Here is a 25,543-nt window from a genome sequence, read left to right on the forward strand (position 1 = left end):
ATAACAAAAAGCTACCACTTAAGTTGCTCATCAAAGTACTCAAGTCTTAAAAAAAAAAAAAAATTGCATTCAAGTTCAACAGCAATAATGCCTATTACTTGTAATGTGCATGAATCTTGCGGACTGGGCCCCTTCTTCATGTGACGAGCCCTAGAAACATGATTTCATTGCCCCCCCCCCAACCCCCCACCCCCCCAATGCCCATAAAAGACTATGGGACCTATAACCTTTGCAACGTCAAACCTCCAATCAGCTGCTGCTTCTCACCGTATGAGGGCGGGCCCTGTGCCCAGGTCAAAGCTGAACTCCACATGGCCCTGCCGCAGGGACAGGGCGATGAAGTCCCCCTTCCTGTCGTGGGTGTAGCCGTTGTACAGGATCAGCCCGTCCCGCCCCTCCGGCTTCACCACCACCTCCAGCTCCGTGAAGGCCAGCACCGAGCGACCTAGACCTTTGAACTCCAGGTGGGAGTGGCCGTTGAAGCGAGGGATTTGAACCGCCGTTTCTGGGTAAAGAAAAAACAAAAACAAAAAAAAAACCTCTGATATTTTCTAAAAGTACAAGGAAGCTTTTCGATCCCTTACAAAGTTATGTTATTGTCCATAAAGCATTGTACTAAAAAAAAATATATATATATACAAGGTTCAGAATCTGTCTTAAAATGCATAACGATAATTATCTAGATTTGCTTCGGACTGATTTAAATGGATAACAGAAAAAGAACAGAAGTGTTCCTATACTTTCCTCTGCCTGTTACTTCAAAATGCAAAAAACATAATATTCAGAAAACAGAATATCCCAGGACCATTTTAGTCAAATAAATAACATAAACATCCAGAAAACAGAATAACCAAGTACCATTTAAGTTAAATACATCCATACCTTGCCATATAAAAAATATATATATGTGCATAAACACACACACATATATATGCATAAACACACACACACACACCCATATATATATAAACACACACACACACACACACACACACACACACACACACACATATATATATATATATATATATATATATATACACGAGGGTCATTCAATAAATAAGGTGAATTTTTTGGTATAAGGACTTCTAATACAGATAGAAGCTTACTTTTTTTTCTTTTTTTTTTTCAACGTAGTCTCCCAGCACTGTCACACACTTTTCCCATCTGTGCACAAGCTTCCGTATTCCCTCAGTGTAAAAATCTTTGGACTGATGTCTCAGCCAGTTGCTCACAACACTTTTGACTTCATCGTCACTTTCAAACTTCTTGCCTCTCGTGAACGCTTTCAAGGGACCAAACAGGTGAAAGTCTGAAGGGGCAAGGTCTGGGCTGTAAGGGGGATGAGGGAGCAGTTCCCAGCCCAGCTCGTTGATGGTCTGCACCGTTCGGGCTGCTGTGTGAGGCCTTGCGTTGTCATGATGCAAGATGACTCCTTCTGACTGATGACCCCTGCGTTTGTTCATGTCTTTCTTGACCTGCCTCAGCAGTTCACAGTAGTTGGCACTGTTCACAGTGCTTCCTTTCTCAAGGAATGAAATGGTGATTGGGCCTTGTATATCCCAAAAAACGGTGAGCATCACCTTCCTCGTGGACCGCTGGGACTTGAACTTCTTCTTCACTGGAGAGCCTACGTGCTTCCACTCCATGGACTGCCGTTTGGACTCAGGCTCATAGTGCCAAACCCATGTCTCGTCACATGTGACCACCTTCTTCAGAAACTCATCACCATCCTTCTCATAGCGGCAGAGACACTGCTGGGACAACTCAACCCTCCTCTGTTTGTGCTCTGGAGTAAGCATCTTTGGCACCCACCAGCAGCTGACCTTCGAGTAGCCAAGGTCATCATGGACAATTTTGTGTGCTGTCCCAACAGATAAGCTCAAAGTCCTTGCAATGTCATCCACTGTCACCCTTCTGTCAGACTGAATGAGGTCATTGACTGATTCGATCACCTCAGGAGACCTCACTTCTGTAGGCCTTCCAGGCCTGTCTTCATCCTCAACACTATTCCGTCCTTCTTTAAACAATTTAGCCCACTTGTAGACATTTTTTCGGCTGAAACATGTGGCACCATACACAGTTGACATTCTCCTATGAATTTCAACTGGTCTGCACTCTTCAGCAACCAAAAACTTGATAACTGACCGCTGTTCAATCCTGGAGCATGCTTCTTGGTCGGCCATCTTTGTTAATCGCCAAAACTCTCAAAGTTTTTTTTAATCTGCAAAAAAAATTTAAATCCATGTGAAAAAGAAGTAAAACAAAAAAACAAAAAAAAAAAAAAAAAGTAAGCATCTATCTGTATTAGAAGTCCTTATACCGAAAAATTCAGCTTATTTATTGAATGACCCTCGTATACAGACAGACAGACAGAGGCATAGACATAGAATAGACATAGAGACACAGACAGATAGATTAGACAGATAGACAGACAGACAGACAGATAGATAGATTGATAGACAGACTGATATAAACATAAAGAGAAGTAAACAAAACCCCAATCAAAACCCTGGAAAAAAACCAACAAAAAACAACCTACGTTACCTTTTTCACACTCATCACCATGGAAACCAAGAGGACACAGGCAGACATGTGTATCTGCCGTCTTGGCGTGGCAGGTGCCCCCGTTGTGACAGAACACACGTTCACAGAGCCCCTCGCTGCACTCACCTACACACACACACACACACACACACACACACACACACACACTAACAGTTCTTACTACATTCCCACTGATGTGGCCAGACGAAATACAATTCCCAAACCAGACTGAAAAATTTTCCATTCCAAACACAGCCAAACTGAAATGATAAAAAAAAAAAAATTCAGTAGGTGTGTGCTGTCATTAAAAACCTAATGAGTAGAAAGAACTGAATTGTTCCAATTTTTATGCCAAACTTAGTGTTAAATGACAAGGTATTTCCAGAGAAAAAGACAATGGTAAAGTCTACCATGGACACACAGACACAGACAACTGAAACTGAGTCATAACACAGACTCACTCGAGTCAAAAATTGATAAATAAATAAAAAAGATCGGTGGATATCCTGGAATTGATGTTCAATTTTCATCACTTTCCGTTGTTGTTTTTTTCAATTGCTTGTTCATAATCTAAATGCAGTAAGCTCAGAGAAATCTGTTGTGATAAAAAGAAATACAAAAACAAATACAAAACTACCAAAACCATCGCATCAAACTCTGCACATGATCACACACCCCATGACACTCACCCACGTTGACTCCAAACTCCGAGTCCCCAACCAGACCCCCTTTACGGAAGTCGTAACGGTAGCCATTAATGATGAGGTGCTGAACGCAGCCCACAAACGTTTTGCTGGTGTTCACTCTGGCAGAGATGGAGGTCATTCTGGAATAGCCGCCGATGTACAGGTTCTGCCGCAGGGTGATTCTGGTGAACGCACCCTGGATGGGAGGACAGGCCAACGCACGCTATTACATCTAACGCAGAGAGAAAAACCCACAGAGTGATTCTGGTGAGTGCACCCTGAATGGGATTTCAGGCAAACACACACTATCACATCTAACACACAGAGAAAAAACTTCTCCTAAGTTTGACTGGAAAATCAATGTGAGCGTCTAGTTATCTGGATGAGATGATAAATCAAGGTCCCATGCGCAGCACACATCTGGCACATGGAAACAGAACCCAAGCTAACATAAGTGTTATGTCTCTGGCAAAGTTCTGCAGAAGAAATCCAGTCTGACAGGAACACAAAAATATACGCATGTATTCAAACCTTGGGTCATGCTGCTGGTCAGGCATCTGCCTAGCAGATATGGTGTAGATTATATGGATTTGTCCAAACGCAGTCATGCTTCCTTCAGAAACTGAAACTGGAACTGAATTTGAAATCCCATGCTCTTTAAGTTGTGCTCAGCTTAGCAGGAAAGTTGTCAACTGGGCAAGAATTTGAAGAAGAATGAACTCCCTTGACCTTCCCCCAGCATAAAATGGTGGTGAAGAGTGGGTGTGTGTGACAGTGAGAGAAAGGGGGAGGTGCACTGTAAACTGTTCTCTGTGTGTGTGTGTGTGTGTGTGTGTGTGTGTGTGTGGTCTCTATCGTTCTGAATGTGTGTATTATAAATAAACTGATAGCAATACATTATCATCAAAATGTATGTGTGTGAATGTGGGGATGGGGGAATGGGGGAGGGGTGTTTTGCATGGAAGTTTCATGGTATATATGTATATATACACAGCGCCAATGACCGGCGCCCCAGCCACCCACCTGTGCGATCCCTTCCACCACGTCGGCCCCGTTGAGCTGCAGAGAGCCGCGGTTCTCGTTGCGCGCCACGATCAGCTGGTTCCACTGACCCATCCTGACCGGCACCGGGCTGACCAGCACCGCCTGCCCCGTGCCACAGTCAAACCTGTCCACAACAAACACATCATACAACTGTTTGTTGGTTGTTGTCTTGTTGTCTTTGTTTTGTTTTGTTTTCTTTTGCCCTGTGCCACAGTCAAACCTGTCCACAACAAACACATCATACAACTGTTTGTTGGTTGTTGTCTTTGTTTTCTTTTTTCTTTTGCCCTGTGCCACAGTCAAACTTGACCACAACAAACACATCATTCAAATTACTTGTTGGTTGTTGTTTTTTTGTGTGTGTTTGTTTCGTTTTGTTTTGCTTTGCCCCGTGCCACAGTTTGGTTGATTGATTGATTGATATGGATACCTATGTAGCGCCTATCCTCGATCGGAGACCAAGCTCTGAACACTTTACTTCTTCTTCTTCTTCGTGGGCTGCAACCCCCACGTTCACTCGTATATTACACGAGTGGGCTTTTACGTATATGACCATTTTTACCCCACCGTGTATGCATCCATACTCTGTTTTCGGGGGTGTGCACTCTGGGTAAGTTCTTGTTTCTATAACCCACCAAACACTGGCATGGATTACAGGATCTTTAACGTGTGTATTTGATATTCTGCGTGCGTATACATACGAAGGGGGTTCAGGCACTAGGAGGTCTGCACATGTTGACCTGAGAGATTGGAAAAATCTCCACCCTTTACCCACCAGGCACCGTTACCGAGATTCGAACCCGGGACCCTCAGATTGAAAGTTCACCTCTTTAACCACTTGGCTATTGCGCCCATCTTAGCACTTTACAAACAGTCATTTGCACAACAGGCTGGGCAGAGCCAACTGAGACCTGCCTTCTAAGCGCTCATCATTCATTTCATTTCCCTGTGTCATTTTCTCAAGACTTTTCCAGACTTCCATCATGACTCTGTACAAACCCTGTTACTACCACTGAATCACAAACTGCAGATACCTGCCATTCAAAAAAGACAACTGTACAAAAATATGTATATTGATTCGTAAACACACCCATATCAGTCAATGCTATGCTTTTTGTTTGCTTTTTTTTTTTCCAATTTCTCATAAAGCTTCATAACAGCTTCTTGCAGATACAGCCATTTAGAATATTATATATTGAAAAAAAAAAAAAAAAAAAAGAAAAAAGGGAAGAAATAAAAATTTAAAATAAAAATAAAAAAACATGCACACGCTCTCCCATTCATTTTAAAGCCCATTCTGAAGCGACAGGTCCCTGAAATGGAAACCGGCTCTTTAAAATAAAAGGAAAAAAACGGGGTGGTCAAGCCATGGTAAAAATTCTGATCACAAAACACACCTCTCACCAATTCTCGCCATTTTCAATCGTCCCCCGACCAAAGCCAGGTACCCATTTCGTGATTTACACCTGGGTGGAGTGAGGAAAAACCGGGGGTGAAGTGCCTTTGCCAAGCACAAAACACCACCCTGAAACAGGGCCTTCAACCCTGATCACTGGTGAACACTTGATCCTGAAGATCCTGTAATCCATGTCAGCGTTCGGTGGGTTATGGAAACAAGAACATACCCAGCATGCACCCCCCCGAAAACGGAGTATGGGTGCCTACATGGCGGGGTAAAAACGGTCATACACGTAAAAGCCCACTCATGTGCATACGAGTGAACGTGGGAGTTGCAGCCCACGAACGCAGAAGAAGAAGAAGAAGATCCTGAAGATGTTCCACCCCAAACTGATTCTGCAATGACGCCTCATTCTAATGGAAATGGTAACAATGACAACAACACTTTTATAGTCATTCTAAATTAAACTTTAGTGACTATACTTGTGATATATATATATATATATATATATATATATATATATATTTATATGCATACAATAATGCATATATACATACATTTATATATATATATATGATGTGGTCGCAACAGCCAAATGGTTTAAGCGTTGGACTTTCAGTCTGAGGGTTCGGGTTCAAATCTCGATGACGGCGTCTGGGGGGTAAAGGGTGGAGATTTTTCTGATCCCGCAGGTCAACATATATCCAGACCTGCTAGTGCCTGAACCCCATTCGTGTGCATACGCATACAAAAGATCAAATACACACGTTAAAGATCCCGTAATCCATGTCAGTGTTTGGTGGGTTATAGAAACAAGAACATACCCAGCATGCACACCCCTGCAAACGGTGTATGGCTGCCTTCAGGGCAGGGTAAATAATTCAAGAAAAATGTCATACACATAAAATGTTACATGTTTGTCTGAGTGTGTATGTGTGCATGCCTGTAATCTGATTGAATGACGCAGGAAACGAATGATGAGCACCCAGTGGCAGCCGTCAGTCAGCTCTACCCAGGTAGGCAGCCTGTTGTGCAAATGACCCCGTGTTTGTAAAGCGCTTAGAGCTTGGTCTCCGACCGAGGATAGGCGCTATATAAGTATCCATATTAATCAATCAATCAATCTATACATAAACCTCCACACTGCCTCCCTCCCCCTCCTCTACCTAATCCTTGCCAAAATATTCCGTTTTGACTAAAAACAGAAATGCATTCATACAGGCATACACATACTTACATACATATACCTGCATACCACACACATACATATGTACATACACACAGTCTCACCCATTTGATATAAACAACCCACCCATCCACCCAATCACACACACACACACACAGAGCAAAATCCTCTCCCATTTTATATAAACCAGTCTCTCTTTTTTCTTCTTCTTCTTCTTCTTCTTTTTTCCACTTCTTTTCTTAACTGAAATGAAAAAGGGGGGTGGGTGAGGGAGGAGACATGGAGGAGGACAGAGAGAGGGGACCAGGGAACAGGAGGGGGGGGGCAGGGGGGGGCAGGGTAACGCGGAAGAAAAGCTACAAAACAATTCCAAACACCGCAGAAGCCAAAAAGCCCACGACAATCTCTGCCCCCCACCCCCCACACCCCTACCCACGCACCTCAGCCCTCACCACCACCACCCAACCTTCAACCTCCTTAACTCCACCTCACTTCTTTTCCATGAGAAGACAAGAGGCCTTTGGCACTGTGTTGACTCCCCCCAAAGGGGGGCGGCGGCTGACAGGGTGAGGAGGTGTGTGTGTGGGGGGGGTGGGGGGGAATGTGGGGGGGGGGGGACATGAAAATCAATGGAAACCTTTCAGGTCCTCCAGCCAGGTCAATACACAGCCACTGCCGCCAAACTCATCCCCCTCCCCCCCCACCCCCCACTCCTGCCTCCCTCCACACCCCACCCCCCAACCCATCCCACCTCCCCCCACCCCTCTCTGACCACAGATTGCATCGCTTTGTCCTGAAACTTTTTTTTTTTTTTTGTTTTCTGGGGGGGGGTTTGTTTGTTTTTTAAATGTGTGTGCGTGTGTGTGTGCGTGTGTGTGTGAGTGAGTGTATGTCTGTGTGTGTGAGTGTGTGTGTGTGGTGTATGTGAGTGTAAGTATGTGTGTGTGTTTGTGTGTGTGTGTGTGTGTGTGTGAGGAAGTATGTGTGTGTGTGTGTGTGAGTGTGAGTATGTGTGTGTGTATAAATGTGTGTGTGTGTGTGTGTGTGTGTGTGTGTGTGTGTGTTGCCCGGCTGATGCGGCAGTTTTGTTGACGTTCACCCCGTTTGCTTCTCTTGTTGTTAAGTGGCTAGATTGCCGCTTGTGTGACATTTAACGCCTGCCGAGTTTGTTTACAATGCTGGGGGTGAGGGGGGGATGGTCGGGGTGCGCTGTGATGGGGATGTGTTTGGGATAAAAATAGACTCCACATACCCAAGTTTTATTTCTTTATTTACACCTTTTTGATAGATAGATAGATTGATAGACCAACCGACCGACCAACAGACAGACAGATGGATAGACAGAAAGATAAGACAGACAGACAGACAGATAGGTAGACAGATAGGTAGACTGTTGTGTGTGTTTGTGTGTATTTGTGTGTGTACAATGTCAATAACATTTTGGCATTCCACATACAAAGAAAAATATTCAAAATGATCATGATCGTCCATGGACACCATGTTTTGTACAACTGGTAATTTTTTTTAATTTTTCAGTTGGTATTGTATTACTGTTTAGTCACAACAGATTTCTCTGTACGAAATCCAGAATGTTCTCCCCAGAGACAGTGCAATACCACAGTTCTGCGCCATCCTTTATCTTTTTCTCTTTTTTTTTTCTTCTTCTTCTTCTTTTGTCTGCAAGTGTATTTGTATTGCTATCAAACTGGGTTTTTCAATAAAGTATTTTGACAGCGACAACTTTACTGCCAAGGGTTCTAATATGTGCGCGTAGCGCATGCTGCACAAGGGACCTCAAGTTCGTTGTCCCAACCAAAAGACTAGAACCCAGACCACCAATCATGTTCCAGGGTGTAAAAATCCCAAAATGCCTAAATGACTTGGCCATGGCACCTCTCTCTCTCTCTCTCTCTCTCTCTCTCTTCTGATTGACCTGAGAACACATTTTCTGAAAGTGTCGAGCTCTGACAGCCAAACCAGGTCTCGTTTGTTCATTAAGGACATGACGGCACACTGGCATATCTCTAAAAAGAATATACACATCTGAATCACCTGTTCAACTGCATCAAAATCTCAGATGATGTTCCTTCTCATGAACGCGATATCCTATTCAGCTGTCATGACAATCTAATATATGTGTTCTTTCCAAAACATTCATTCTAAAGGGACTGGGTATGTGGACTGATATCTACAGCTTGTTTTGGCCATTCATGTAAAGGAAGACAAAATAGCAGCACATTTCTCTTTTTTTTTTGTCTTTTTTTTCTTTTTTCTTTTTTTTTGCAAAAATTACCTTGTCACATATTGTGCAAAGAAAAAAATTGCAAAATGTTTCATTTGCAGCAAATTAATTATCTTGCCACAAAGTACACCAGTGCAAGTATCAGTCAGTGCCAGATAATTTTCATCATAAAAATTCATAAATACACTCTTGATATGTGCGTGTGTGTGTGTGTGTGTGTGTGTGTGTGTGTTTTAAGGAAAGAGAGGGCCAATGTCTGGTGCCTCACAAAAAAAAACTAACTAACACTATCAGTCTCCAAGATCGATGCCCACCATCGCCTGTTGAGCAAAGAGAGTGGAAGTGAGAGCTCTGTCTGTCAGGAGAAAAGGAAAGAGAGGGTAAAGGAGAGAGTGAGGAGAAAAGGAAAGAGAGGGTAAAGGACAGAGTGAGGAGGGTCCTCAACATCACATTATTGGAAGTTTTCCTCAGCCGCTGACGCAATCAACTTAGTTTGAGCTCTCCCATTTCACGGCTTTCTCCACGCATTATCAACCACTCTGCTATTTGGAGGTCTGTCAGCAAAGAGCCATTAGCGATGATAGCCGATGCTTCAGGGGACAACACCCATGAATTATTCAAAACACAAAGAAAGATTTTTCACTTCCACTCTAAAATAAATCCCCTGAATCTGATGATAATCTCTGAGGCAGGATTTCTCAATCAATGTTATGCTAGCCTCTTGTCAACCTTCTGCCTACTTTTTCCTTCTTTTTTTTCTTTTTTTTTTTAATTTAACGTTTCATCATTGTTATTTCTTCTTCTGTTCCATTTTCTGCATTTTATGTTCTCTCCACCATTCCCAAAACAAACATGTACAGCATACGAGTGAAGAACGTTAATCTGATAGCAGATACTGAAGGTCCAATGCACTAATCACTCGATTACCATACCTGACGTATGCAAACAAACAAGGGTATATGCAAAAAACTTGCACGTGTACAAGGCAATCACACACATTTGTTAGCATTGCTTGTGGGGTCTCTTGTAGCCACTGGATCAAAGAGTTGTGCAACCAACATACTGCAGGACTGGTACATCTTCTGCCTATAGTGACTGGTCCCCTAACCTTTAGTACTAATACTATCTGTATTTTAATGGTGTGAGTGTGGCAGGTGGGTGCAGCTGGAAGGGGTGGGGAAAGGAAGTTGGGGTGTCTACACGAGTGTGTATGGGTGTGTGTGCATTTGCATGTGCATCTGTGATGAGTGCATGTGTGTGTGTGTGTATGAGAGAGAGAGAGAGAGAGAGAGTACATATATGTGTGTGCTGCTGATCCAGTGCCAGCCTCTTGGAAAACAACACAGTGGTGTTTCATGGGCTTCCCAATGACCCACACAGCCTCACCCAGGTCATTTTCCTTTCCATAAATAAATAAATAACTGCCCTGCCTCTCCCTCTCCTCACAATCACATCGTGTCTACCGCTGCAAAACAATAATTGCTCGCTCTCTCTGTCTCTGTCTCTCTCCGTCTCTGTCTCTCTCTCCCTCCATATATCTCTAGTGTATTGCTGCCTGTATGATTACATAGCGTTTCCATAGAAACACAGAAACATCATAAAAAATGGATATAATAACTTTGCGAAGTTTGTTGGCACAGTCTATCAGACTGTCTGTTCAGCATGACACACACATGAATGAAATTAATCAACACAAAATGTCAATCACATACACACAAAGAACTGAACCAATCCTTTAAGCGTTCTTCACATCAAGAATCTGCTGATTGCAGACGATGCAAGCTCTGCTTCTCGTGAGTGGGAGCTGTTCTTTACAAAACACTGCAACCAGCCACATGTAAACAACGCAAACACGCATACATACCCACACGCATGTGGACGCACACATACGAATACACACGCACCGTACCGACAAACATACTGAGTCAGTGCCTGAGAGAGGGAGTGAATGAAAGAGGCATAATACAGGACTGGGAGCGACACACACTACAGCAAGAATATTTTTGAAAAACCAAATATGTGTAAGCTCTTGCAGAACACTGAAGAGTACATAATTTGTCAGTCATTATAAAGATTTAAGTATTTGTGTGCGTGTGTGTGTGTGTGTGTGTGTGTGTGTGTGTGTGTGTGTGTGCATGTGCATTTGTGTGCGTGCGTGCATGTGTGTGTGTGTGTGTGTGTGTGTATGTGTGTGTGTGCGTGCGTGTGTGTGTGTTTGCCTTTTTCGTTTTTCTCTTCTTTTTTTTCTTTTTTTCTTTTTTTTTTTTTGCAGCCAGTGAAGACACTGTGATATAGAGCACTTAGAAAAGGGGTGAATCAGGAAAAAGAAGAAAACATGAGTGATGTCATGCGTTCCCTGATCCTGCATGAAAAAAAATATAGGTGTGGGGGGTGGAAGGGATGTGGGGGGTGGGGTAAGGTAACTTGGTTGGCAATATGAATACAATACACAATACACAAACTTTATTGACTATACTTTGGTACAGAGATTTTCTTTTTGGCAGCAGCACATGTCGAACATAAGAAGAAAACAACAAACAAATAAAATGAATAAAAAGATAAATGGCACCAAATGGAAATAGCTATATACAAATATACAGATTACTGAAATTTACGTGCCTCTCCATTTCAGTCAGCCAAACCGCATTGCACATCTTCCCACACACACACACACACACACACACACACACACACACACCATGCGCACACACACACACACACGTACACTCTCTCTCATCCCCTCTCTCTGTCTCTCTCTTCACAAAAAAAATGCAACTACAAAGGAATAAGTCTAAAACAAATTTATTCATGTCCTTGTGTGGGCTTTTTTTTTTTTTTTTTTTAATTTGGAAACTGAACTAAATCTCCTTTCTGAGCCCCCAGAAAATACTGTGTCACAAATAATGTTTACAGTCTCAATAACAAGACAAAAGAAACAAACAAAACCAAAAAAAAACTCAAGAGTAAAGCAGTCTAGCAAACACTCCACGGATTATGACGAGAGACTTCCGATATTTTTTCAATCTTAAAAAGTCAATATTTTCCATCAGCTGGAAAGCAGTTTGGCAAATATCACAAGATTGACAAACATCGTAACTAAGGATTAGAAAGATGAGACTTACATCAAAGAGAGACTTTTACGAGAAGAGCAAAAAAAAGAATGATTTGCATCAGAATTTAGCAAACATCGTTAGGATTATAAAGACTTTAAAAAGTTGGGCTTTTTAATATATATACCATTTGGCCATTAGGCTGGAAAAAGAGACGACAGAAACAGACAAGAAGATGCCAGGAAAACATAAGAAAGCTGACAGAAAAGAGAGTCTTTGCAGCACACCACATCCAGAAAATAAAGCTACAACTCACAGACAGTAATGACACAGATGACGAAAGATAATATGTGACAACAAAAGACTGACTATAAGAAAAACTGACAACAACACACTTACAAATGACTAGGGCACACTACACCAAACACACTGACGACTGACAACAACACACTCACAAATGATAACAAACACACTAACAACTGACAACACACTAACAACTGACAACAAACACACTAACGACTGACAACAACACACTAACAACTGACAACACACTAACAAATGATAACAAACACACAAACAACTGACAACACACTAACAAATGATAACAAACACACTGACAACACACTAACAAATGATAACAAACACACAAACAACTGACAACACACTAACAAATGATAACAAACACACAAACAACTGACAACAGCACTCTAACAACTGACAACAAAACACACAATCAACTGACAAGGACACAATAACAACTGACAACACACTAACAACTTACAACACACAAACAACTGACAACAAACACACTATCAAGACAACAAACACAATAACAACTGACAACACACTAACAACTGACAACAAACACACACAACAAACACACTAACAACTGACAACACACTAACAACTGACAACGACTACACTAACAACACAGTAACAACTAACAAAAACACACTAACAAGACAACAAACACACTAACAAGACAACAAACCCACTAACAACTGACAACCACCCACTTACAACTGACAACACACACACAAACAACTGACAACGACACACTAACAACTGACACCAAACACACAAACAGGTGACAACATGAAACTCACCTGAACTCCACCAAGCCATTATTGAGAGTGATGGCAAAGAAGTCTTTGCGAGCGTCCTCAAATTCGGAGCTGAACAGAAGCAGGCCATTTTTGGCTTCTGGCCTGAACTCCATGGCGACAGCAAACTCCTTGTACCCATCACGCAGCACTGGCAACGCCAGGTAACCCGTTCCACGGAAACGAGGGAATCGAACCTCCAGTTCTGAAAAGGCACACACATCAGTTTGGACATTAAATAAAAACAAAACTTTTTTTTATTAAGGGGAAGAGGCAAGGATCACATTTTTCTTTAACGGTGGTTTTTTTTGTTTTTTGTTTTTTTTAATAATAATGTATTGCTTTATCTTATACATACATATATATATATATATATCTGTGTGTGTGTGAGTGTGTGCGCGTGTGTGTGCGTGTGTGTGTGTGTGTGTGTGTGTGTGTGTGTGTGTGTGTGTGTGTGTGTTGACTAATATCTTGTTGTTTGTTTTTTTCTTTAAAAACATAATGAAAATGGAAGTTTTATTCAAGGAAAAAGATAAATCTGAATCCGATTTCATACCCAACCCATTCTGTGCATCAGCTGACATCCTACATAAAGAGCTTCCCCAGTGCCTTATAAAATGTCCACTGATGTCTTGCATCTGTTCCGATTTTCCCTTCATCGGAGATTGGTTCAACGAACACAGACATGACCCAGTAAATGGTTAGCTTGATAAGATATGTCAGAATTGTGAAAATACTATCTAAATGAGCAAATGTCAGGCGGAAGACCCCTTTCTTCTGGATGATGATTTGCTAACCGGACCATGTGGAATGCATGTGACTCATCCAAACTGCTTGACATGCCATGATGCGCTCACAAACGGAAAGCTCACTGGTTTCCCAATTTCCTTCTACTCCATAATTATGACAATATTACCATACACAAGAAACTGATTTCTTAGGAAGAAAAAAAAAACGTTAAAAGTTATGGTTTTGCTTCAGCCAGCAGTCTCAAGAAGCATGATCCATCAAAACAGTAAATACTTCTAGATACATTTTTTTTCTATTTTGGCTATGTATACAACTTCTATTTTTGGCTGTGTATAAATACATGCATATAAAATATATGTGCATGCATGTGCAAATGTGTGTGTGTGTCTGTGTGTGTGTGTCTATTCTATGCACATGTAGCTTTCTTTGTGCGTTTTTTTTTGTGTGTGTATAAGTGTAACACTGATGCAATACAGAAAGCACCTTTAGCAGTTTTCTGGACAGAGTGCTATAGATATATAAGCAACCATCATCATTATCATTATCAAATTTTAAACAAGAAGTGACGACGATGGCTGCCACAGCCTCAGAATGTCTGACACTAGCTTGTTTCCAGAGAGGCGAAGAAGTCACCTGCTGCCGTGAGCAAATTAAATTTGCAACCTCCAGGCCAGTGCCTTTCCAAAACGGCTTCATCAACAATGCACACCATCGCGCCAACACCGGTGTGGCGGTTCATTCGTACCCCCTGTTAGTTTTTTTACACCATGGTCAAATCTACCTGGGCTGGATTGACCCCGGACCAGCATGGAATGACCCCCCACGGGTAAACTTCTGAATGACCCCAACCCCAAGTTAGATTTTACCCCTCACCCCTTTGTAATGGATACAGAGGTCAATTTAGACTAGATTGATATGATATTATGGGGAGGTGGAGGTGGGGAGGGGTGGGGTGGGGTGGGGTAAATTTGCCCCCTTGGAATCAATACAGGCTACCAAAACAGAGCTCCCACATGTTTGCTTCCGTGGTATTGAAGTGTTTTGGTGTGTGTGTTTTTTTATGGAGAGAAGGAGGCTTTACAAGAGTGGGTGTGTGTGTGTGTGTGGTGGGGGGTGTAGGGGGGGCGGGGCAGTGCAGGGGGTGGGGGGGGGGGGGAGGGAACATGAGGTTCAGTAAAGGCTAGCCCAGAACAACCCCCAATACCTCTTTCAATAGTTTGATTAAACCTGCTGATAAGGGGTAATTTTCAACAGGGGTGGGGAGATTGAGGTGGGGGGGGGGGGGGTTCCATCTTGACAAGCCACAATTATGACCCCCTGGGGTCTGTCTTCCACTAGCTAGCTTCGAATGGCCCTGGAGTCAAATCCTGGCCCAGAAGGGGGTTGGGGGGTAGGAGGGGCTGGGGGATGGGGGGGTTAGTTTGAGGCTGTTACACTGGCTCTTTGTGCCGGCACTCTCCGAATCCAAACTGCTGGTCACATCAAAAAGGTTGCGACTGGCTAATTCAATAGCATTCCGGGGCTTGATTGCATTATCAAGACACAGCCATTCCCATGCACACACACACACACACACACACACACACACACACACACATGCGTGAACAAACACACACTAATGCAATTGCACACACACCCATGCACACGCACACACACACATGCATCCACATGTGCAAGTGCACACACACACACACACACACACACACACACACACAGAGGTAATCTAAAAATACACACACAGTGTAACTAATCCAAAAAAAAAACATTAAAGAAATTTCACATCCCCACTTGGAACTTATTTTTCAATGAGGAATTGGGTGGCCAGGGATGATGGAGAGTGGGGGATGGGGGATTGGGGATTGGGGGTGGTGGCAGGAGAGCACACAGGTCTCCTTTGAAAAACTTTGGGGTGGAGTTGGATGGGGAAGGATCACAATCACACAAAATGTATCAATTCAGTTTCAGTTACTCAAGGAGGAATCACTACGTTCAGACAAATCCATATACACTACACCACATCTACAAGGCAGATGCCTGACCAGCAACACAGTAGTACACTAGTCAGGCCTTGAATGTATGCATATGATTTTTTTTGTTTTACCTATCAGCCAATAATCTCATAATCAAAGAATTATCAAAAACTCAACAAAAATGTGATCCTCCATCATAATATTTTCCAACCCCCACCCCCCAAAAAAATAATCATAAAATTAATGAAAATAATATTCATGTCTATGCAAAAAAGTGAGATGCATAAAGAGAAGAGGAGAGAAAGAGAGGCAGACAGACAGAGGCAGAGACAAAGAGATAGAGAAACAGACAGATCCACACATACACTGACAGAAACTGAGAAAGACAGAGAGAGCACACAGTGACAGTAACACAGAGACAGACAGACACAGAGAGATAGACAGACAGACACAGAGAAACAGACAGACAGACAGAAAAACAAAGAATGACACCCAGCACCTTGCGAAGTAAAGAAACGCAAGAAAGAGGAAATGACTAAGGACAAAAATCCATCCTCTTCAACACCAACAACCCAAATGAATATATACAGATCTACATCACGTTCACGTCACTGTCCATCCCGAATTGGGTCGTGTGGACTGTTTGTCCATAGTCAACTTGTATTCACTGTAATTATCATTCACTGACATCAGTAGTGCTAATTTCAGTGACGTCAAATGTTTTTAGTGTATTTTTGTCTCACATTATGACTGTGTTGAATGTGGACTGTGTTGTTCTGGTTGAGAAGAAAAGTACCTTCTTTGAAAAGAGAAAAAAATTCATATTCAAATGTTGCTTCAACACACAAACACTTCTTCTGCACACACATGTATACATTCCCTCCACACACACACACACACACACACACATCACACACGCATCACACACACCAACACACCAAAACACACATACACACACACACACACACACGCATCACACACACCACACACACACACACACACACACACACATCCTGTGACAAACACACACACATCCCCTAACAAACCCACCCACCTCGCTCACAGTAACTGCCTGCAAAACCCAGAGGGCAGTTGCACCGGGCGTACCCCTCCTCCACCACACAGGAGCCGTTGTGCAGGCAGGCTATCCCGTCACACGCCGACGACGCCCGTGGAGGCTCCACCACCTCCCCCCCCTCGATGGCCATCCTCCCAGGATCCCCCTCATCAAAGTAAGGGGGTGGAACTATGATGTTTTCATCGTCGTTGTCGTCGTCGTCAAAGTCTGGCGGTCCCATCAGGGGCGGCAACGGAGCTTTTTCATAGTCAGGCCAGACGTTGTTGTCGAGGGCATCAGCACCATTCTCTCTCACCTGGTACATGGCCTGTGGAGGGTATGACAATGATGATCCACAGGTATGACAATGATGATAATAAGTTTATTGATACCGCACATCATCAAATGATCTTGTTCTGAGCATGTTACAACTTATTAGTTCTGATGAAAATATTATTCATCAAAACATGCAGGTTGGTCCTCCAAAGTGAGTGATCACGACGAACTATGACAAGTCACTGCACCGAAAGTAATTACTGAGCTCAACGTCCATGATAAGCTATCCATATATATCATACATTAAAACACACCTGAAACAATGCACACCAAAATACATGAGGGAATAAGAACTCTGTTTCAGTTTCGGTTTCGCAAGGAGGCATTACTGTGTTCGGACAAATCCATATACACTACACCAAACCTGCTAAGCAGATGCCTGACAGCAGCATAACCCAATGCACTCATCACTCGGGCCTTGAGTGCATACATAATTATATATATTTGCACACCCATCGGAGTGGACTTCTTATACATTATTTCCCCAGAAGACAACCCTTTTGTTGCCATGGGTTCTTTTTCAGTGCGCCGAGTGCGTGCTGTACAAATGACCTAAGTCTATCATCTCATCCAAATGATTAGATGCTCAGTTTGATTTTCCAGTCAAACTCAGGAGAAAGGACGGGACCAGGATTCAAACCTGGACCCTCATGGATACTGTGTAAGCAGATAAGCATCTTAACCACACTGCCACCTTCCTCCTCACTGAAACTAACATCTCCCCTCCCCTTCTGATCAATTTCTAAAACAAGTCATGCATCCATGAATGGTTCATTCATGGTTAACTCACTCAGTACGGCCAGTCCTCTCTTCTCCTCTACACAGACACCTCGGATGTCTAGTGGGTGTCTCAATGACCCAACCTTTAGTAGCTTCCGTCGTCAGAATTGTGGTATCTTTGTCAACATTCACCTCTTCAGTATAAGAGCCTTCCGCTTGCAATATTGTGATGGTGGTAATTGGGGTGAAACGCTGTTAACGTCGTCTCTTTCGCCGTTCGTATGGAGAGAGTTAAAGACCCCACAGTCTTTGATAGCCACAGGGGCAGTGAATTCATATCCACTGTGTCCAGAGCTTGCCACAGGAAGGTAATCCTCTCCTTCCACCATTTTTACCTTCTGGGTGAAGTGAGGAAAACCGGGGGTAAGTGCCTTTCCCGAGGACACAACACTATGACGAAACAGGACCTCAAACCCCTGATTACAGGTGATTACTGGACCAGAAATACAATACCTGACCAACTCTGACACTGCATTCATGAATGACCCAAATCTAATCGCATACGGCGCACTTAAAAACCCACATCTATCGCACACACACACACACAGATAGAGAAACTTATACATGTACATCATCATGTTTATCTCCATTTAAGATTTATTGCCATACTAACAACAACAACAACAGCAACAACAAAAGTTGAATCAATAATTGTACTCAAAAACACTGTGACAAAACCAGGAAATTCTTACTTCAGTATAACATCTTTCAAACTCCAAAAGCTACAATTTGATAGGTCTGTTCATTATTTTCAACTTACAATTTTCTAATAATGAGATGTGTGTTTGTTTTTGTTTTGAAAACATAAATTAAAAAAAGAATTCATTATTAATTCAAAAATATTTTTTCATCAATTTTCTTGTTACAAATTGTTGATGTTTTGGGGTTGTTGTTTTTTTTAGTGTGTGTGTGTGTGTGTGCGTGTATCTGTGTGTGTGCACGTGTGTGTGTTGCAATTTATAATAATGTTGTGCGTTTATTTTTTTATCAAAAAACAGAAATTCTTTGTTTAACAGAAATGAATCACCAACTTTTCTCACAAACACACACACACACACACACACACAGCCCTCCATCATCTTCACCCACACACTCCATAACAATACCACCACCACCACCACCACCCCCTCTACCCCCACCCCCAGCCATAAAGCCACAAGTCTTTGCCATCAATGAAGACCATACCTAATGGCTATACCCACTGCCATCTACACTTGTCAAAAGACAAACCACCACTGACACACACTCCCACAGCTGAGTGTGTCTTCCGGTGTAACAACCTTAAAAAAAAATAACCCCCCCACCCCCTGCTGGGTTCTTCAACCCCGGGCCATTCTCTGTGCTAACATTTACTAGTGGTCGTGTGTGTGTGTGTGTGTGTGTGTGTGTGTGTGTGTGGTTCTGTGTTACCCTTTGCTGACCCAACACCCCTCTCCTGTACATCATAAGTAAACACAAGCAAATACGGAGGAGTTCTACTTTGATAGCCTGTGCAGATTCAAACTGTGCCAATTCTACCCCTGGAAGCTGGCCCATTTTAAAGCAAGCCCAGACTGGCCTCCTCCCAATGACATCCATAACCAGAAGGGTTGAGAGGGTGGAGATGGGGGCAAAACCCAGCTTGAAAAGGGTCAGTTCTGACTGGATCATGGGTTCCCCTGGGAGTCATTCCAGGCCAGTCTACAGGCCGGCCAGATTTGACCCCCGGTGTAAAAAATCCAACAGGGGTGCAAACAGGGTTGCTACACCGGGATTCGTCCAGCTCTCATCACCGTACATGATGAAAACCCCCTGCCTATGTATCCCCCCAACCCACACCCCCAATCTCCTCCATCCTCGCCACCAACCACTCTTCCCTACCCACCTCCGCCCCCACTCTTGATTCACCCAAGCTCTCATCAGTCATCGTCCTTCCCACTGACATCCAAGAACAAAAAAAAAAAAAAAAGACTAGAAACTGTCAGAACCCACATCAGGTGTGTATGCATGTGTGTGTGTGTGTGTGTGTGTGTGCACGCACACGCGTGCATGCATGCGCGTGTGTCTCTATGTGTGTGTCTGTGTCTGTTTGTGAGAGTGAGTGAGTGATATTGTGTGCGTGTGTGTGTGAGAGAGAGTCAGTGAATGGGTGATATTGTACGTATGTGTGTGTATGTCTGTGTGTGTGTGTGTGTGCATATGTGTGAGCACGTGCCTATGTGGATGTGTGTGTGTGTGAGTGTACATACACAGGCGTGTGCACGCGCATGCGCGTGTGTGTGTGTACCGGTACATGCAATCTACACTCTGTGTTAATTAAAATCACAGGTAAATAGCTTGCTGTTAATCATAATATGTCTATTTTCTATTATAGTATAACTGATATTTTATGCCTCTTCTTTTATTGGGATTATTGCATCAGCATGTGGATGATTGTAATTACTGAATGTTAGGTTTCTATCAACATAGCATTTAATCATTTTATGACTTTTATGCAGTGATATCAAGTGACTCTCATTCTCACATATAGTTTATGGTTATGTTGTTGTTGTCTTCTGCTTTTTTGCTGTTTATCAATTACTGTAGTTTTTTTTCAGCCAGGAAAGAAAGACTTATAGAGTGCTTCAAAAAAAAAAAGTGAAACTATGTGCTCCATGACCTTGCTTGCAACTGAGAAAGAAAATAAAAAAAGAAAGAAAAAAAAACAGTCCAAAGTAATTTGTTTGAGAAGTCCGTCTTGTTAGCATAACTATGTATGTACTGAGAACAGATAGTAATAAATCTTCAAGAGCAACAACTTCTTCTTCTTCTTCTCCCTCAACCCAATGAAGAGTCACTGGAAAGAACTGCACAGAACTGTTCACCAGATTCCTCCAAGGTTTGTTGGTTGTGTGTCAAAATCGGGATCTCTGCAAATGGTTTTCCTACAGCAACAACAAGTCACACACAACACATTTCTCTTTTCACGTACAGTTAAGCACGGTGGACCTGTGGGCCAACAGCACAGTGTGAGAGCTGTATGATCAATGGTTTCTCCACTGCGATGGGAAGTCACTGACAGTTTAGTCTTTTGTGAAGGACTATGACTCTCAAACTAGGAGGCAAGATTGCGCTAAGTGCTGCAGCCTTGGGGGGCTAGTTGGCCTTTGGGAACCATCCCAACACTGACTGTCCTAAAACCCTCTTGGCCGAGAGAGTGAGGAGACGTAACTTGGGCAAGATACTCTCCACAATAATCAAATTCTAGCCCAGATCGTCAGAACAGAAGATGCCTCCTCCGCTGTTCTGCTGGTCATAGACACAACTGACTCTCCACCATGATCAAATTCTAGCCCAGACAGCCAGGACAGCAGATGCTTCTCTGCTGTTCTGATGGTCACAGTGGGACAGGACTGACTGCCACACATACCTGTGGAGGGTCCAGACCAGCCTTCATGTCCTGGGAGCGGTGAAGGACGACGTCGTTGTCCGGCAGACTGCCCGGCGCCCCCAGCTCCAGAGGGTCAGGGGGGTTCTGGGCCACCAGCCGCACGTCCTGGGCACTACCCCCCTCCACCACCCTGCTGCTCCTTGGGCCCAGACTGGTTCTGGGTGTCCCCATGGGCTGAGGGTTCGGGTCTCTCCCCCTCGCTCTTCACCACCTCTGACTGCACTGGTGGGAACTTGTGATCCGGCTTCCATGTCTTGTCCTCTGAGGATGAGAACACTGAACATTGTGGATTTTTTTTTTCCCCAGCAGACCGCACAGGGTCATATCAGGACTAAATCAAATCAAATTATGGTGCCTAGAGCCTCGCCGACCACTAAGGCTATCTCAAGGCTATCGCACATTAATACCTACAACAAGTTAAGGGTAAAAAGCAAAACAAAAAACAAAACAATAAAAACAAGTCACTGCTTTAAGCTTTCCACTCAAAGTTTAAAAAACCTTCCATAGTTTAAAACCTTCAAATCTGATTAGCCTAACCAAACAAAAAATTCAACCTCGTTAAACACAAAACCCTGCCAAATCAGAAAAAAAACACACACAAAAAAAAACAAAAAACCTATAAAATAAAAAATTCAAAACAATACAGTTCATGGCGTATTACTTCCTTAACCACTAAGTTCTTTCAAGCAAATAAGACTAGCCTGTGCTGGGGACATCCACCCTTTCGCTTAATTCATCACCACCAGATTACAAGAAATCGTAGAAAAGGATCAAAATTACTTCAAAGCCACACAAAAAATACATTAAAAAGGCCACAGAGACAAATCATATGTCAGACCAAAACAGACAGCACATCATATAGACTGCGAAAAGGGAGAAAAAAAAAAGAAAAAAAAGTCTCAATGCTTGCTGGAAAAAAAAAAGAGAAAGGGTAATGAATCAACTTTTAAGGTATAAAAAAGCAGAAAATACTGAAGAAAGAAAACTGGCAGAAACAAAGGCCTTGATGTTACAAGACAAAGGAACACCCACTCAAACAATAACTGAACACATGCCTTGATGTTACAACACAAAAGAAAGACCCACTCCAACAGTAACTGAACAAACCTAGGCCTTGATGTTACAACTCATGAAACCCCCATTCAAACTCAAACTGAACAAAACTAGGGCTTGATCAAAAAAATATTTTAAAATAATATAAAACACATAAACTCACTACTCAAACAACAACTGAACAAAACTACGCCTTGATATTAGTACAACACAAACAAACAATCAATCAAACAACAACTCTATTAACTGCATAAATCTAGGCCTTGGTGTCAAAGCAGAAACAAACACCCACTCAAATAATAACTCAATGAATTGAAAAAATCTAGGCCTTGATGTTAAAGCACAAACAAACACCCACTCAAACAATAACTAAACAAAACTAGGTCTTGATGTTTCTATAAAAAATAAATAAAAATTAAAAAAAACACAAAGAAACACCCACTCGAACATTAACCAAACAAAACTAGGCCTTGTTACTTCAACAAAATGAAACACTCACTCAAAACATTAACTGAACAAAACTAGGCCTTGTTACTTCAACACAAAGAAACACTCACTCAAACATTAACTGAACAAAACTAGACCTTGTTACTTCAACACAAAGATACGCTCACTCAAACATCAACTGAACAAAACTAGGCCTTGATGTTATTTCAACACACAGAAACACTCACTCAAACATTAACTGAACAAAACTAGGCCTTGATGGAACTACAACACGCAGAAACACTCACTCAAACATTAACTGAACAAAACTAGGCCTTGATGGAACTACAACATACAGAAACACTCGCTCAAACATTAACTGAACAAAATTTGGCCTTGATGTCACCACAGCACAACAAAACACTCACTCAAACATAAGTGAACTAACTAGGCCTTGGTGTTAACACAGAGAAACACTCACTCAAACATTAACTGAACAAAACTAGGCCTTGATGGAACTACAACACACAGAAACACTCACTCAAACATAAGTGAACTGAACTGGCCTTGATGTTATTACAACACACAAAAACACCTACTCAAAAATAACAGAACAAAACTAGGCCTTGGTTTTACTGCAACAAAAACAAACACCAACTCAAACAATATCTCAATGAACTGAATAAATCTAGGCCTTGAAAATTCACACTCACTCAAACACTAAATGAACAAAACTAGGCCTTGATGTTACTACAACACAAAGAAACACTCCCTCAAACATTAACTGAACAAAACTCGGCAAAACTTGGCCTTGATGTTTCAACAAAAAGAAACACCCACTCAAACAATATCTGAACAAAACAAGGCCTTGATGTTACTACAACACACAGAAACACTCACTCAAAGATTAACTAAACAAAACTAGGCTCTTGATGTTACTTTACAGCATAACAAAACACTCACTCAAACAGTAACTTAACAAAACTCGGTCTTTATATTACTACAACACACAGAAACACTCACCCAAACATTAACTGAACAAAATATGGCCTTGATGTTACTGTACAGCACAATGAAACACTCACTCAAACATTAACTTAACAAAACTCTGCCTTGATGTTACTGTACAGCACAATGAAACACTCACTCAAACATTAACTTAACAAAACAATGCCTTCATGTTACTACAACACACAAAAACACTCACTCAAACATTAACTTAACAAAACTCTGCCTTGGTGTTACTACAAGTACAACACACAGAAACACTCACTCAAACATTAACAGAACAAAACTAGGCCTTGGTTTTACTACAAGTACAACACACAGAAACACTCACTCAAACATTAACAGAACAAAACTAGGCCTTGATGTTACTACAACACACAGAAACACTCACTCAAACATAAGTGAACTAAACTAGGCTTTGATGGAACTACAACATACAGAAACACTCACTCAAACATTAACTGAACAAAATTTGGCCTTGATGTAACCACAGCACAACGAAACACTCACTCAAACATTAACTGAACAAAATTTGGCCTTGATGTTGCTACAACACAATGAAACACTCACTCAAACAGGAGAATCCATTGGAGCCCAGCTTCCAGCCCTGTGGGCAGTCGCAGACAAACCCTCCCCCCTTGATGTCCACACAGATCTGACAGGGGTTAGGCACTGTGGAGCTGCAGTCGCCTGCCAACACACCACCAACCACCACATCTCAGTTCAGTTCAGTTCAGTTCAGTTCAGTTCAGTTTCTAGGCATCACTGCGTTCAGACAAATCCACACATCTTAGTGCACGTTAACGAGCCAACTGCAACAAACAGGCTAGGCTGTCCCTGGAAAAAAAATTCTGCAGAAAAAAATCCACTCTGATAAACTTGTGTAACTCCATAATCCACATGACTGAGGCCTGAGTGAAGGAAATGAATGATGAGTGCCTTAAAAGGCAGCTGTCAGTCGGCTCTACCCAGGTATGCAGCCTTCTGTGCAAATGCATGACTCTGTGTTTGTAAAATGCTTGGTAATCATCATCATCATCATCATCATCATCATCATAATAACTTCTCTTCACAAATGGAAGCACTCCTTTGACATGGACATTGTTGCTTACAGTCCAGCCGACCACACAGGGCAATACAAAGACTGCCCAGCTACGCAAAAAATTCAACCACCACATGTACACAAATTCATGTCTGAAAAAAAAACCCAGAAAAAAACGCAAAAACTACACATTTCATGACATATCTTAAGAATTAAGCTCCTTAAGGCAAATAAGACTAGGCTGTGCAAAGGATGTCACCACTTCCATTCAAGTCATCATCCATGTCAATTATTTCATGTGGAACATTTTCATAAAGGAATACATTGAAACATCCCACAATAACTTACAACATTGTGGTGTTATGCTGCAATGTGCTATGTTGTGCTGTTATGTGATGTACTGTATCATACTTATGTCTGGTATGAGTATCAGTATGACTGTTATTCTATTATCC

General features: G+C 42.3%; 1 protein-coding gene across 1 annotated transcript in view; it reads right to left on the bottom strand.

Moving 5' to 3' along the window:
• The window catches only part of LOC143280609 (pikachurin-like), a 49,718-nt gene that overhangs the window by 12,178 nt on the left and 11,997 nt on the right, over positions 1-25,543 (bottom strand). The window contains 9 exon segments of the mRNA XM_076585324.1: positions 268-505; positions 2,548-2,673; positions 3,237-3,429; positions 4,257-4,401; positions 13,261-13,462; positions 17,032-17,362; positions 21,539-21,688; positions 21,690-21,820; positions 24,617-24,736. Of these exon segments, the coding sequence (XP_076441439.1) occupies positions 268-505; positions 2,548-2,673; positions 3,237-3,429; positions 4,257-4,401; positions 13,261-13,462; positions 17,032-17,362; positions 21,539-21,688; positions 21,690-21,820; positions 24,617-24,736 (1,636 nt within the window).

Source organism: Babylonia areolata, chromosome 3 (assembly GCF_041734735.1).
Source record: "Babylonia areolata isolate BAREFJ2019XMU chromosome 3, ASM4173473v1, whole genome shotgun sequence".
Taxonomy (NCBI): Eukaryota; Metazoa; Mollusca; class Gastropoda; order Neogastropoda; family Buccinidae; genus Babylonia; species Babylonia areolata.